The sequence below is a fragment of the Pinus tabuliformis genome, chromosome X (genome assembly GCF_031772625.1).
Source record: "Pinus tabuliformis cultivar Carrire ecotype Pingquan chromosome X, CPIR1, whole genome shotgun sequence".
Classification (NCBI taxonomy): Eukaryota; Viridiplantae; Streptophyta; class Pinopsida; order Pinales; family Pinaceae; genus Pinus; species Pinus tabuliformis.
In genome coordinates, this window is record NC_142308.1 from 1,641,393,844 (window position 1) to 1,641,407,891 (window position 14,048).

At 39.8% G+C, this 14,048-nt stretch overlaps 1 protein-coding gene across 5 annotated transcripts in view; it reads right to left on the reverse strand.

Annotated features, from left to right (window-relative positions):
- PHYLLO (2-oxoglutarate decarboxylase/hydro-lyase/magnesium ion-binding protein) overlaps positions 1-14,048 on the reverse strand; it is a 439,001-nt gene that overhangs the window by 318,722 nt on the left and 106,231 nt on the right. For all 5 annotated transcript variants that reach the window (XM_089447470.1, XM_089447471.1, XM_089447473.1 and 2 more), the window contains exons 10-12: positions 10,059-10,122; positions 9,772-9,858; positions 9,569-9,653 (exon numbers count right to left, since the gene is read on the reverse strand). In XM_089447470.1, coding sequence (XP_089303596.1) covers positions 9,569-9,653; positions 9,772-9,858; positions 10,059-10,122 — 236 coding nt within the window. The remainder of the gene's footprint in view (positions 1-9,568; positions 9,654-9,771; positions 9,859-10,058; positions 10,123-14,048) is intronic.

Below are 14,048 nucleotides of genomic sequence, written 5' to 3' on the forward strand. Positions count from 1 at the left end.
AACGACCTCGCCCGTTCAGTCGTTCAGGCGAACGGCCTCGCACGCCCTCGCCCGAACGCCTTCAAACGACATCGCCCAAACGGTCGTTCAAACAAACGCCCTTGGATGCCCTCGCCCATTTGGTCGTTCAGGCCGACGCCCTCACCCGAACGACTTCGCCGAATAGTCGTTCAGACAAACGCCCTCGCCCATTCGGTCGTTCAAGCTGACGCCCTCGCCCATTCGGTCGTTCAGGCTGACGCCCTCACCAGAATGCCTTCGCGCGACCTGCAGCTCCATTTTCCACGTTTGTTATGGCTCTGTGCTATGGCCCAAGAGTCTGCTTGCACTTTCGCCCATTTTCAGGGATGTAGTTGATGATCATGGGTTGAGGAGACTTTCCGATTCATGGAGGACATGGACCGATGGTTTATGTGACATTGGAGTGAAGGCAGGCAGTATGAGCATCTTGGATGTTGGAGCTGGTAGCACTTTGCGACAGTGGTTGATTGGCAGTCTTGGCGACAGGTGGTTGTTGGGATGGAGAATTTTCGAGGACGACAATGGCTTGAAATGGGGGAGGATGTAGCGCCCCCAAGATGGAAACGTGTGGTGATGGGCGCATGACGGGCAAGGGCGGCGAGCTAGGGCAACCGGCGCACCCGCACAGTGCGACGAGCCGGCACGACAGAAGGAGTAGACACGTGAAGTCATATGGTGAAAAGGCTAAGTGTGGGCGACTTGTGAGTATATATGGGTGGGCAGTCCCGGGTGCGGGCACCCTACCCCTGGCCGACGTGGCGGGTGATCCTTTTTTCTCTTGTCTATGTATTATTCTCCTGTATCTTACATCTACATGAGTAATTTCTAGGTTAATACTTCATGTTAAGGCACGTCTCATTAGGAAAGTTTTGATGCGGCACTTCAAAATCCTCCTTGTTGAGAAATCTATAGGGCAATAGTTAGGATGATTTCTCTTTCTATGATAACTGCTTGTGATATCACCCCCCATCGCACGACTAAATGCGAATTAATATAAAACTGTGTTAGAATGCTCCAAAAGTCATGGATCAAGCCAAATCTAATCTTAGTCGTTGATTAGGGACTTAATCTCGACCGTTGATTTGTCAACAAGAAAAGTATAAGAGGAGGGTTGAGGGTCACTTGGAGAACACACTGAGTTGATCAAGATTTCGACTTTCTGGGGCTGGATTTGCTGAGGAAGTCGAGAGATTGATAAGAGTTGCAGCTAAGGGGCAGTGAATACAGAAACAGAGAGGTAGAGATAGCACCAGGAGGATCAGCACAGTCACTTTTTCACTTTCTAATTCTTCATTGAGTTTAATAAAGTCACTTTTAAATTAGAATGTAACTTTACCACTTATAAAGTCACTTTTAAATTAGAATGTAACTTTATCACTTATAAAGTCACTTTTAAATTAGAATGTAACTTTACCACTTATAAAGTCACTTTTAAATTAAATTGACTTTACCACTTATAAAGTCACTTTAGGAGAAAAGTAAAAAATAAATTTGGAGACTTTTCCCTAGGTCAAATATCAAAGCCTTAGGGAACCACTTGTCCTTTGGTACCCAAATTTTAACACTCCTTACCGAGGAAAGTGTCCTCACCACTCCCATCTTGTCTCTGAAGTAGACATGCTTGCCCCGTGGTAAGGCTTTGGTGAAAATGTCCGCTACCTGCTCATTTGTGGAAATGTACTCAAGCTTGACAGCTCCCTTTTGGACATAGTCTCTAATGAAGTGATACTTGATCTCAATATGCTTTGACCTGTCATGAAAAACTGGATTCTCTGTGAGTTTTATGCAACTCTGGTTATCACAGTAAATTACTAAAGGTCTCAATGCCTGACCCAATAGACCAAACAACATCTTGTGAAGCCATATGGCCTCACAACTAGCCAAACTAGCAGCCATATACTCTGCCTCAGCTAAACTCAATGCAATTGACTGTTGTTTCCAGTTGATCCACGACACAACTACCGAACCCAACCCAAAACAACACCCGGAAGTACTCTTCCTATCTGAAGCACAACCTGCCCAATCTGAATCCATGTACCCTGCCAATCTCACTCCATCACCCTGTCTATAATCCAAACCAAAATCCAGAGTCCCCTACAAATAACGAATAATGTGTTTTGCAGCCACCCAGTGCACTCTCCTGGGCTCACACATGAACTAACTCATAGTGTTAACTACAAAACATATATCTGGTCGAGTGTTGACCAAATACATCAAACAATCAATCAACTGTCTATATAGAGTAGGATCCACCAACTCGGAATCAAAAACGTGAAGCTTCTTCCAGTTAGTGATCACAGGTGTAGACATGGGTTTGCAGTCCTCCATGTGAAATCTGCTAAGAATATCTACAATGTACTTCCCGTGTCTGAGGAAGAAATGCCCCTCCTCCTGCCACATCTCCAATCCCAAAAAATAATGCATCAAGCCGATATCCTTCATCTCAAACTCTAAAGCAAGATCTCTCTTGCAGCCCTCAATGAGTTTCTCTGCACCAGTGATGATCAAGTCATCAACATAAAACACCAGAATGAGAGGCTCCTCACCCACCACAATGAAGTATAGGTTTGCCTCACTCTTTGTGAAACCCAACTGCTGCAAGTATGTATCAATCCTCGAGTACCAAGCTCTAGGAGCTTGCTTCAGGCCATAGAGTGCCTTTTTCAATCTGCATACATGGGACTCCTTCCCATGCACCTCAAAGCCCTGCGGCTGCTCAATATAAACCTCCTCCTGAATGAAGCCATTGAAAAATGCGGTCTTCACATCCATGTGGTGGATCTTCCAACCCATCTCTACTGCAATCGAAATAATGGAGCGAATAGATGTATACCGAGCTATGAGAGTGAAAGTCTCATCATAGTCAACTCCCTCTACCTGTGAGAAACCTCTCACCACAAATCAAGCCTTGAACTTCATAATGCTGCCATCTGCAGCATGCTTTATCTTGTAGAGCCATCTGGAAGTAACAACTGATTTACCTTCATGCCTCGGCACAACCTCCCAAACATCGTTCTTCCTAATAGAAGAATACTCCTCCATCATGGCCTCTCTCCAGATCTGTTGGCTGGCTACCTCCTCATAACTAGATGGCTCAAAGTCGACAATGCTTGTTACCAATGCCATGTAACTACAGAACCGCTCAGGTGGTTTACTTTCTCTAACCTGTTTCTTTGGCCCAGCAACTGATGTGACCTCGCGCAAGGTATCTTGAAGCCACTTGGGCTTCCTCTTCCCTGAGGATACTTCTCCCACCTGAGTGAAAGAATCCTCATCATCATCAAAACCCTGAACTCCTGAAGGCTTGCCAACTGACCTCATGCCTGAATCTGTGCATGTAGATGCCGAAGTACCGTGTGAACTGTCCATTAGTGAACTACCCTGTGAACTGCTCTGCGGACTGCCCTACATGCTGCCCAAGGAACCACCCACCTGACTCTGAGAGCCAATGCTCACTGATGGACCTGACACTATAATCGATGTGCCTCCTGATCCCTGACCACTGGATCCCTGTGACCTCCTGAAAGCTCTCTCCTCCTCGAACTTCACATCCTGCCTGACAACCACTTTCCTCTGCGCAGGAATATAAATCCGATAAGCTTTCGAGATCTCGTTATAACCCACAAAGATGCCCTTGTCTGCAGTGGGCTCTAGCTTGGTCCTGTTCTCCTTGGGGACATAGGAATATGTAAGGCACCCAAAGATACGAAAGTGCCCAAAATCAGGCTTCTTCCCAGAAAAAGCCTCCTCCAGAGTCACATTCCCCAGGGCATGATGTAGATCCCTGTTCTACACGTACACATCAATGTTGCAGGCCTCTGCCCACAAAAATAAAGGTAACCCCTGATCATGAAGCATGGCTTTGGCAACCCCTGCAATGGATCTATTCTTCCTCTCTGCAACCCCATTCTGCTGGGGGTAGTAAGGAACTGTGAACTCCCTCCTAATGCCCACCTCAGCACAAAAATCAACAAACTCACCAAGGGTATACTCCCCTCCATTGTCCAACCTGAGGACCTTGATCTTCCTACCTGTCTGAGTCTCCACAAGAGCTTTGAACTCTTGAAACCGCTTGAAGACCTCACTCTTGGTCTTCATGAAATAAATCCAGGTCTTCCTCGAGCGGTCATCAATGAATAAAACACAGTACTCATAGCCACTCAAGGATACATGAGACATCCGACCACTCACATCGGTATGAATCAAGTCAAGGATCCTAATCATTCTGCTGTCACTGCTGGGAAAAGGGGATCTGGCAAACTTCCCCATATCACATCCTCTGCATACATCAAGGTGATCAAAACTGAAATCTGGCACACCAGTGGTGAGCTCCCGTAATGTCCTCAAGGCCCCATGATACATGTGCCCCATCCTGTGGTGCCAAATCTCACACAACTCTGAACTGCTAGATCTACTGTCGGTCCTGTCTCGGGTGCTGCTACTCAATGCCATCAAGGGCTGGAATGAGAACTTGTACACCTTGGCATGGCGCACACCAATCTCTCTAGTTGAAGAAGCTGGAGTTCCCCTAGGATATATAAGCACCTACCCTCTCCTGAACAACACATCATACCCTCTATCCTCAAGTGCTGAGACGGATATCAGGTTCTTCTTCATTCCAGGCACATATAGAACATCTGACACTTTCAAGGGAGGTTTGGGTCCCCTATCAAATGTCAATGTCCCCACACCGACTGCTCTAACAATGTTGTCATCACCAAGTACTACCTCCATATCAGTATCACCCTCTGAAAGCTCTGAGAAGTACTCTCTGACTCCTGTCATGTGGCGGGAAGCGCCACTGTCAACATACCAAATGCTAGAAGATGCTCTGCTAGTAGCAGGGAATGCACACTCCCTCTGAACCTGTATGGCAGGTGATCCTGCACTAGTGGCCTCACAAGCTATGAACCCAAACTCCCGATCAAATCTCTCTGAGAAGCTCTCTATCTCTGCAGAAGCTACCATGGGTTTGTCTTTCCCTTTCTTGTTCTTCTTCTCTGGACACACAACAGCATAGTGTCCCAACTTTTGACAATTCCAACATTTGACTTTGGAATAGTCCTTCTCCTTGTTTTGTTGCTTGCCTTTACCTTTGCTTTTGCCTCCACTGTTGGAAGCTTGCTTCTTTGCTCTGCCCTTCTTGCCTCTTGCTAACAATGCCACATTGTCATCCTCCTCCACCTGTTTGGCTGCCCCAAGATGGTTCTTTCTGATCTCATTTTGAATGCAATCATCCCACAACCTCTCCTAATCGGGAAGGTTTTCCCGTGCAACAATGTCATCCACAAAATTCTCCCAAGTCTTGGGAAGACCATTCAAAGCAATTCTCACCAACTCAATGGGTGCAATGATCTCACCTACAGCTGCCAACTCATCTCTCACTGAAGTGATCTTTGTGAGGTATGTTGTAGCGCAGTCAGTCTTAGCCATTTTAATGGCCTTCAGTTTCTCCTTTAGAACCATTTTTCGGTTTTCATTTGAGCTCTGGTAAAGACGGGTCAAGGCTGTCCACATCTCATGTGCATAAGTCTTTCCTCTCACATGAAGAATGACATGGTCTTTGATTCCTTCCAGAATCAATCTTTTTGCCTTAGCATTCTTTTTGTTAAACTCTGCCAACTGTACAGGGTCAGCAAGTATTGCTACTGGGTTCTGTGTGGTATTTACCATAATGCCCCAGACTTCTGCTTCCTCAAAGATGCTCTGGATTCTCTCCTTCCATGCACTGTAGTTGTTCTGCCCATCCAACCTGTCTTCAACTCTCAAACCCAAAGACATGTTTCATTGTCCTACCAAACTGAAATTTTCAAATCTGTGGTAAAGGTTTCTATTTTCTGTGTAAAAATCAGCTTGCTGTAATTTTCACTTTGTTGTCCCAAACTGCACTTTTCAGCCAACCAAGCTCCGATACCATGAAGAAATTTCAACCCCCACTCTGGTTATCAGTTTTCCTTGTCACTCTATGCATTTAGTTTTAAATACAAGCATGATAAAAATTCTAAAATCTGGAAATGATAATATTTTTCTGAAAACACAAATTTAGAGATTTCACAACTGCTAAAATTACAGAAATAAAACACAACAAAATTATGACAGCCACGCACAAAAAATAACACAGTGATTTTTTGTCAATGTGACCCTGGAAAAACCCCTACAACTCTTGGGGAAAACCAGTTTGAGAGCTCTTCTTTATTTCTGAAAAATGTTTTTACAGAGAAACTAAAATACACAGTAAAAAATTCCAGCAACCACAATTTACAACTTATCTCAATTTTCGTGCTTGAACTCCACCTCAAAAATTTTGCCAATCAGCGAACAGCCAAAACAGAATTTTTTACAACAATAAAACAGCATTAAATGTTGTACGGCTAGCCTCAAAAAACGTGCCAATCTAAGTCACCTGACACGGGGATTCGGTATTCGTAGGATTCGGAATTCATAGTGTTGGATTCAGACACGTTGACCCCCCGGAACAAGACACGTAGGATTCGTTATATATTATTTTATTAAATATATATAAATATATATATATATATATATATATTAAAAATTAGATATTTCTTACACAAATTTTAATTAATGATACAAATTTATTGATTTCAAACATAGATCTTCATCTATAGCATGCATAGTACATACAAAAGACAAAGATACTTATATGAAATGGTAAATGGTTACAAGGAAATATAATCTAAGGCATATTAGCAACATAAATGCCTATTACTAAAGGATGAACAAAATTTTGGACAATATGGCTTTTATTTCAAAATTCAAATATCTGCATCTCAGGGCTAATTTTTGCTGATAAATTATCTTAAATCTGGGGTCATGTCTCTTCCAACAATGCCAGTGACTTATTAAACATCCGCTTCTCTAAAAGTCTTAAAAGTATTTTGCCAACTAAAGGACAAACATATCATGGATAAATAATAGTGAAACAAATCAAATGTATGAGCAGTGAAGTTTAAGTCTTTTCAAATCTCAGATCACTTCTTGAATCTTGTCAAGTTCATTGTTTTTTCAGAGAAAACATGATATTGATGATTCTCCAGTATTAGAGGAACACACATCTACAGTACAAAATTTGCTTGGAGATTGGCTGCTGAGGATGAGAATAAGCCTCCAACAAAAGAAATCTAACCCTAGAAATTCTGTTCTAGAAACTACATAGGCAAACTTTTGTCCACCGAACTTAAAACATACATTCTTCTCCAGAAATACTGAAAAATTGGTCACTGAGACAATTGTTTCTAGTTATTTTCTGGGATACGAATCCTAAAATTGGGATTCGCTGGCCATGCACGGGATTCATACAGGATTCGTACGAATCCTAATAGGACACGTCGAATCCGATTTTAGGATACGATTTTCAAGAGAATCGTATTGGACACGCGGAATTCGGGTTCGTCGGGCTATATGAACGAATCCGGTTACTTAGGTGCCAATCAGCAAACAGCGAAAATAGAAATTTTTACAGCAATAAAACAGCATTAAATGTTGTACATCTAGCCTCGAAAAACGTGCCCAAAACTTGTTGTCCCTCTTCCTTGATTTCTGTGCCTTTCTCCTGTTGTACAGTTTTTCTTTGGCATGCGTGCCAATAAATGTTGCTGCCCAGATTTGCTAAAATGTCTTCTTGCTGCTCTCCTTCACTTCCTCACTGCTCAGAAATTTTCTCCTTGCTCTCTCTTCTCTTTCTCTCAAATGCTCATGAAAGAATAAATTGATCTTTTCCTCTTCTCTTCTCCTTTTATTCTCTAAATGACCTTTTGGGTTACCCTAAGATCTAATCGCTGATATTCATTTAGATCTAGGGATGAGAATAAATGTGCATTTAATTCTCACTTTCTATTTTTTAACTCACCCACTTAAATAAAAACCCACTTAGCCTTTTATTTCCATAGTCACTTTTTCACTTTCTAATTCTTCATTGAATTTAAAAAAGTCACCTTTAAATTAGAATGTAACTTTACCACTTATAAAGTCACTTTTAAATTAGAATGTAACCTTATCACTTATAAAGTCACTTTTAAATTAGAATGTAACTTTATCACTTATAAAGTCACTTTTAAATTAAATTGACTTTACCACTTATAAAGTCACTTTAGGAGAAAAATAAAAAATAAATTTGGACACTTTTCCCTAGGCCAAAAGATCAAAGCCTTAGGGAACCACTTGTCCTCCGGTACCCAAATTTTAACATTTTGGATGGTGAAACTTCCCCTTACAGGGCTGACGTCATCCTTCTCTAGATATTTTTATGCCCTAGAAACCCTAACCCTAGCAAGGGCTTCAACTTGAGGCTTAATTGGAGGGTTTGCTTTGCTTGTTTGTTGATTTGATCTTTAAGTAAACCCTTTCTTTGACTCATATGTACCTAGGCACTCCTTTGTTGCTACATTTCAATAAACCCTAGATCATATGTGCCTTTGCTAGTCTAGGTGCATGATACGCTATTCCTTATTAAGGAGTATTGAGCCATTGTCCATCTTTTAAGTATCCCCACCTAGCTTATACTTTTTATCACCTTGAACCATATAACATAGAATATCCTCTTAGGTGATCACTAGGAAGCCTCCCTTGTAAAATTCCACTAAAGAACAAGGGGGAGATTGTTGAGGCAACAATGGCAACCTACCTCATTGTTGCAACAAGATTTGGCCTGATAGATTTTGAGGCAACAGGGCTGCTGATTGGCAAACTGCATCATAGGAGAAATTTTTTCTCCTAGGGTTACCCAAACATGTGGGTAGGTAGCATGGACAACACATCTCTTAGAGCACCTCATTCAATGTGCCCCACTTACAGGCTTAACATCCTTATGTCTTCGTGTGCACTTCATTTTTAGTTTATTCCATACTTCATGTACTTTCTTGAGAGGGTTCACCTGTTCTTACAATGTCAAACGCCACATGTTTGAGAGGCATTACATCAGCATTAGGAGCACATAAAATTACTGTATCAACTTAGGAATAAATAAATGAGAAGTACCATGTATCAACAGCAAATAATCAAGTTTGAACACCGTGTACTCAATTAAATTGCACCAGCAGACAACTTTTTATTCTTTAGAATGTGCTTATGGTGGATAATGCTCAAAGTAAGCACTAAATGATTATCAACCATTACATGCATGAGATCACCGATATTGGGCTATAATATTAAATTCTCAGCATTAATGTGTTAAGGAAGCCAAGAAAAAAGTGCATGTAAATACCAAATCATTGAGTTTAAACCAAATTCGTTCAGCCAGCTATAGTGGCATATATTTAAGTTAAAATAATACAAAGAAACAACATTAGGATCAAAGAGATAAAAACACAAAATGTTATCACATATGGGACACAGCTTGCCATGTTTTACACCAGGTTCTGGCTTCATATACATCCCTAAAGCACTGCAGAGTCATTTTAAGTCGAATAAAATTGTTGTGATGGTCCATCACTATCTATGGATTCAATTCTATCAATGAATCCAACAAAATAGTTACTTCCAGTATACCATAAATATAAGCACCTGAAGAATAAGAAGAGAGTTAGCCTACCAGTTTGATTAATAAAACATCGTGCAGCTTCTTGTGAATGCCCACAAATGACTGAACTTGGATGAAGTGATGACAAAAGATAGAACTACAAAGGGCAATAACTGAAGTTATAAGAACCACAGCACCACTCCAAATAACAATTCTAAATGGATGATTATGGATCTAATATTATCCTGCTAAAGCATATAAGAACGTGCACTTACTTCATCCATATCATTTTTTAGTTCCCCTGTCAAACATGTGTGCAAATGTTCCACCTTTGCTTCAGTAACCACATGTTTACAAGTAAGCTGCAAGAACAATAAAAAATAAGATGCTGCAAAAGTGAAGAGATTCAAATTCAAGGATAAGGAAATAATGAAGGAAGCAACTCAGTGTAAATTAATACATAATGATACAAATGACAAGGGGCTAATGTATGCATTGATAGACGCTAAAGTTGTGAATATCTAGGTCAAGCAAGCCATGTGCATCATCTAACTCAAAGTACCTCCATTTGCCTTTTAATATCCGCTTCTATGATGTCAAAGTCACAATGATCTTCAGAGCTGCCACTGTGCCATTATTTAGCCATATAAAAAATCTGTAAGCAAAATTCAAATCCAATAACTTCTTTGTCTGAAACTATTTGTGGGCATGAAAATATATTCATTGATATCTCATTATATATGGTAACTTATATACTTCTAGTTCTTTCAAGTAAATTAGTGAAGAATAGTACAGTTTATTTCAATTCCTGACCTTGATGAAAAGAAGCAATAATGTATACTTGGAAAGAAGCATATTTCAGCTCGATAAAGACCTTATGATTTGGGCAGCATACAAAAGCATTGTAATATCGTATACCAAAGATCGAATGTTTTTTAGATCAAATTTTACTGATTTGGTTGTTTCTAAAAGATACGACAATTACAGATCTATTTTTAATTTTCAACATTTAATTTCAAATGTATGTTGGACCAAATCATTTTCTAGATAGAAACTAAAAACAAAAAGCCTCCATGATTTTCGCGACATTTCAAATAAAGTTACAGGAATTAGTGGTGCATTAACTTTTCCCCTCCTCTCAGATAATCCAAAAATTTGCTAACCAGGTATAAAAAAAATTATCCTTTAATAAATCATTTATGCAATCTTATAAATCATGTAACAGCTCTATAATCTGGCACCTATGGATCATGATTCTCATCCTGCAATGTGCACACCTAATCATATACCCAATGAGTCATCACTCAACATAATCATAATGGAGGAAATGTCCAGGTCACAATTCAAATGCATACGCAAGCTCATGCAATACTTATTTTGTGGACAGCTAATACTAGGAGAATGTGACAATTTTTTAGGATTTAGGGGCTGTTACCTCTCAAACTCTTATATGTTAAGCAAGCAATAGGAATTTGTTTGTTTTGTTGCTAGATTGGACAATTTTTTAGACATCATCTTCGAATGAAATGAGAACAATGGACACGATTGAATGGCGGACTTGTCATGGGGAAAAGAGCGTATATTTTCAAAACCTTGCCACTCGTAGACTCTCACAAGTGGCAAGTGATTCATTAGTGAGAAGGAATTGGGGCACTTGTCGTTTCATTCATTTCATCAAGTGCAACAGGTTAGGATCGCAGAAAGCTCAAGAACTTCTCTATATGCATTCAAACCTACAACTTTTTCTCTTGTAGGGGAGAAGAATATACAAGTGGGCCTTTTTACCCATCATTAGTTGGGTACCCAAAAAAAGAAAATAAGAAAATAAAACTTGAAACAGTGGTGATGATGGAAAAAAATCCCAAGGCCCCAATCAAAGCTAGTTGACAATACTATTGGATGAAAGCTGTCATTGATGTCAAAAGGTGAATGGGTCATTGTTGAGTAATGTTGTCATTGATGCAAAAGCCCTAATCTCAGGGATGATGCCCTGGCTTTGGGATGATCAAAGCATGTGATAATGAGCCCTAAAGGGCAAAAGGGTTCAAGCCCAGTGTTGCAGGAAGCGCCCCCCCCCCCCCGGATCCTAGGCCGGAATCGCGTCCCATACGGAAGCGTTCCGGAAGCACCAGACGAAGCGCGATTCCATTTTTGCCGAAGCGCGATTCCTAGTTTTTTGAGCGATTCCTGGTTTTTAGGAAGCCAATTAGTGGCGGATATTCACGAAAGTTCATTAAGTCAACTTCTAGAATAATCGCGAACAGCTGTTATGATGGTATTGGCGCGGACCGGATCTGATCAGATCAGTGGAGTGCATATGCGCAGCCGCTAATTGTGGTTGGCGTCTCCGATTTATTGGACTTTTGAACAGGTCGTAAGAACTGCGGCTTTGAATACGTCTCTGTTGGCGTGAGCAGAGGCCTATGATAATAGGCCGCTGAATATAAAATTAAATTAGGAATGAGTAGGAAACCGCGTTCAGGTGATAACCAACGTCGTCTGCTCTTAGACGGAGTCCACCATCCACTTTTTTTCAATCGCTGCAGTAGGTTTCATAGTCCTGCGCAGGGTTGTATGGATTAAGGAACCTGATTTGTGGGATCAAACTTTCACATAACCGCTGAACCACAGCTTAAAGAATATTAATTACTTATTTTCGGGTGTTAGTATTCATTAAGTTTTTAAATTTAAAGAGATTTAAGGATATAATTACTTTTTGAAACATTAAACTATATAAAAAAAAAGTTCTTAATGTATCCAGGTTAAGACCGTCTTGATGAGAACATTTTAATATAAAATGCTTATTTTTTTGGGCCAATAAAAAGATTAACCTAGGTTTAAATTCTAATCTTAATTTAATTTGAAGAAAAAAAAAACATTATTAATAAATGTAGTTAATATAAGCCAAAGATTTATGATTAATGTGATTATTATTATGCTTACTTATCATCATTATTATTAATTAATATTAGTTAGTTAAATAATAAAAAAATTTAAAAATAATAATAATGGTTAAATTTTTTGAGATGATTGTTGTACATACTAGTAACTACAATGGAATCATGGATGCCATATCTATCTTGATTTATGCAAAAATATGCATGTTTTCATGTCTTCTACAATTAATTTGGTATTTGGGATGTTTGTTTTGAGTATAAATGCAAAAAAATATAAAAAAATATATATATATAGCAGACGCTTCCGCGGACGCTTCGCTTCCTAGATTTTTGGAAAATGACGCTTCCGCTTCGCTCCCGCTTCGTGCAACATTGTTCAAGCCCTCAAATGCACAAAACTGACAATCAAAAGAAAATCAAGGAAAAGATGGTCAAAGCCAAAGCAAATTCATGGAAGGACTATAGCATCATGTAGCCCTCATCTAGACCCTTCTAATGGTATATGGCACTCCCTCTAACTCCCCCTATCTTTGAATGCATTTTTACTCCATTTACCTAGCTCAAATGGAAGTATAACATATATGGTTGGAAAGTTTATTCCGAGACCTTTCCAATGGTATATGGAACTCCCTCTAACTCCTCACGGTTGAGAAGAAATGATATTTTGAATATTCGCTATAAATTTTGCCAATTGCACCAGTCAGCCCAGTCTAGACCCTAAATGCACTATATATAACCGTGAGGAGAAGGCATTTTAGCAATTCGCTGAAGGAAAATTCGGATCTGTTGAAAGTTGAAACAAGAGAAGAAAAGAAGTGTTTCTGGGGTTCATATCTCATGAATTGGAAGCAAAAAGAGGTCAGATTTGGGAGGCTATCTATGGAAGGATTTTTGGCACATTTTTAAAGGATTTTGGCACAGTTTCTGAAGTTTTTTTTGGCATAATTCTTGTAGAATTTTGGAGCATTGGATTTTTTATGCTCCATTTGAATACCCTATCTTTGAATGCATTTTTACTCCATTTACCTAGCTCAAATGGAAGTATAACATATATGGTTGGAAAGTTTATTCCAAGACCTTTCCAATGGTGTATGGAACTCCCTCTAACTCCTCACAGTTGAGAAGAAATGATTTTTTGAATATTCGCTATAAATCTTGCCAATTGCACCAGTCGGCCCAGTCTAGACCCTAAATGCACTATATATAACCGTGAAGAGAAGGCATTTTAGCAATTCGCTCAAGGAAAATTCGGATCTGTTGAAACAAGAGAAGAAAAGAAGTGTTTCTGGGGTTCATATCTCATGAATTGGAAGCAAAAAGAGGTCAGATTGGGGAGGCTATCTAAGGAAGGATTTTAGGCACATTTTTAAAGGATTTTGGCACAGTTTCTGAAGCTCTTTTTGGCATAATTCTTGTAGAATTTTGGAGCATATCTTGAAGTTATTCTTGTAGAAGTTTGGAGCAGATCTTGAATATTTGTCGCAGATTTGGAACAGCTCTTGTTGACCTATCCCTAAGTCTTGTGGAAGTAGCTCTTGTAGCAGATTTGTAACAAAATTGAAGCAGCTATTGTTAAAGAAGTTGTGAGACAAAATTAAATGTTGGAATTTCTAAGTCTAACTGTTAGAAACCCTTCATGTACTTTCCTGATTTAT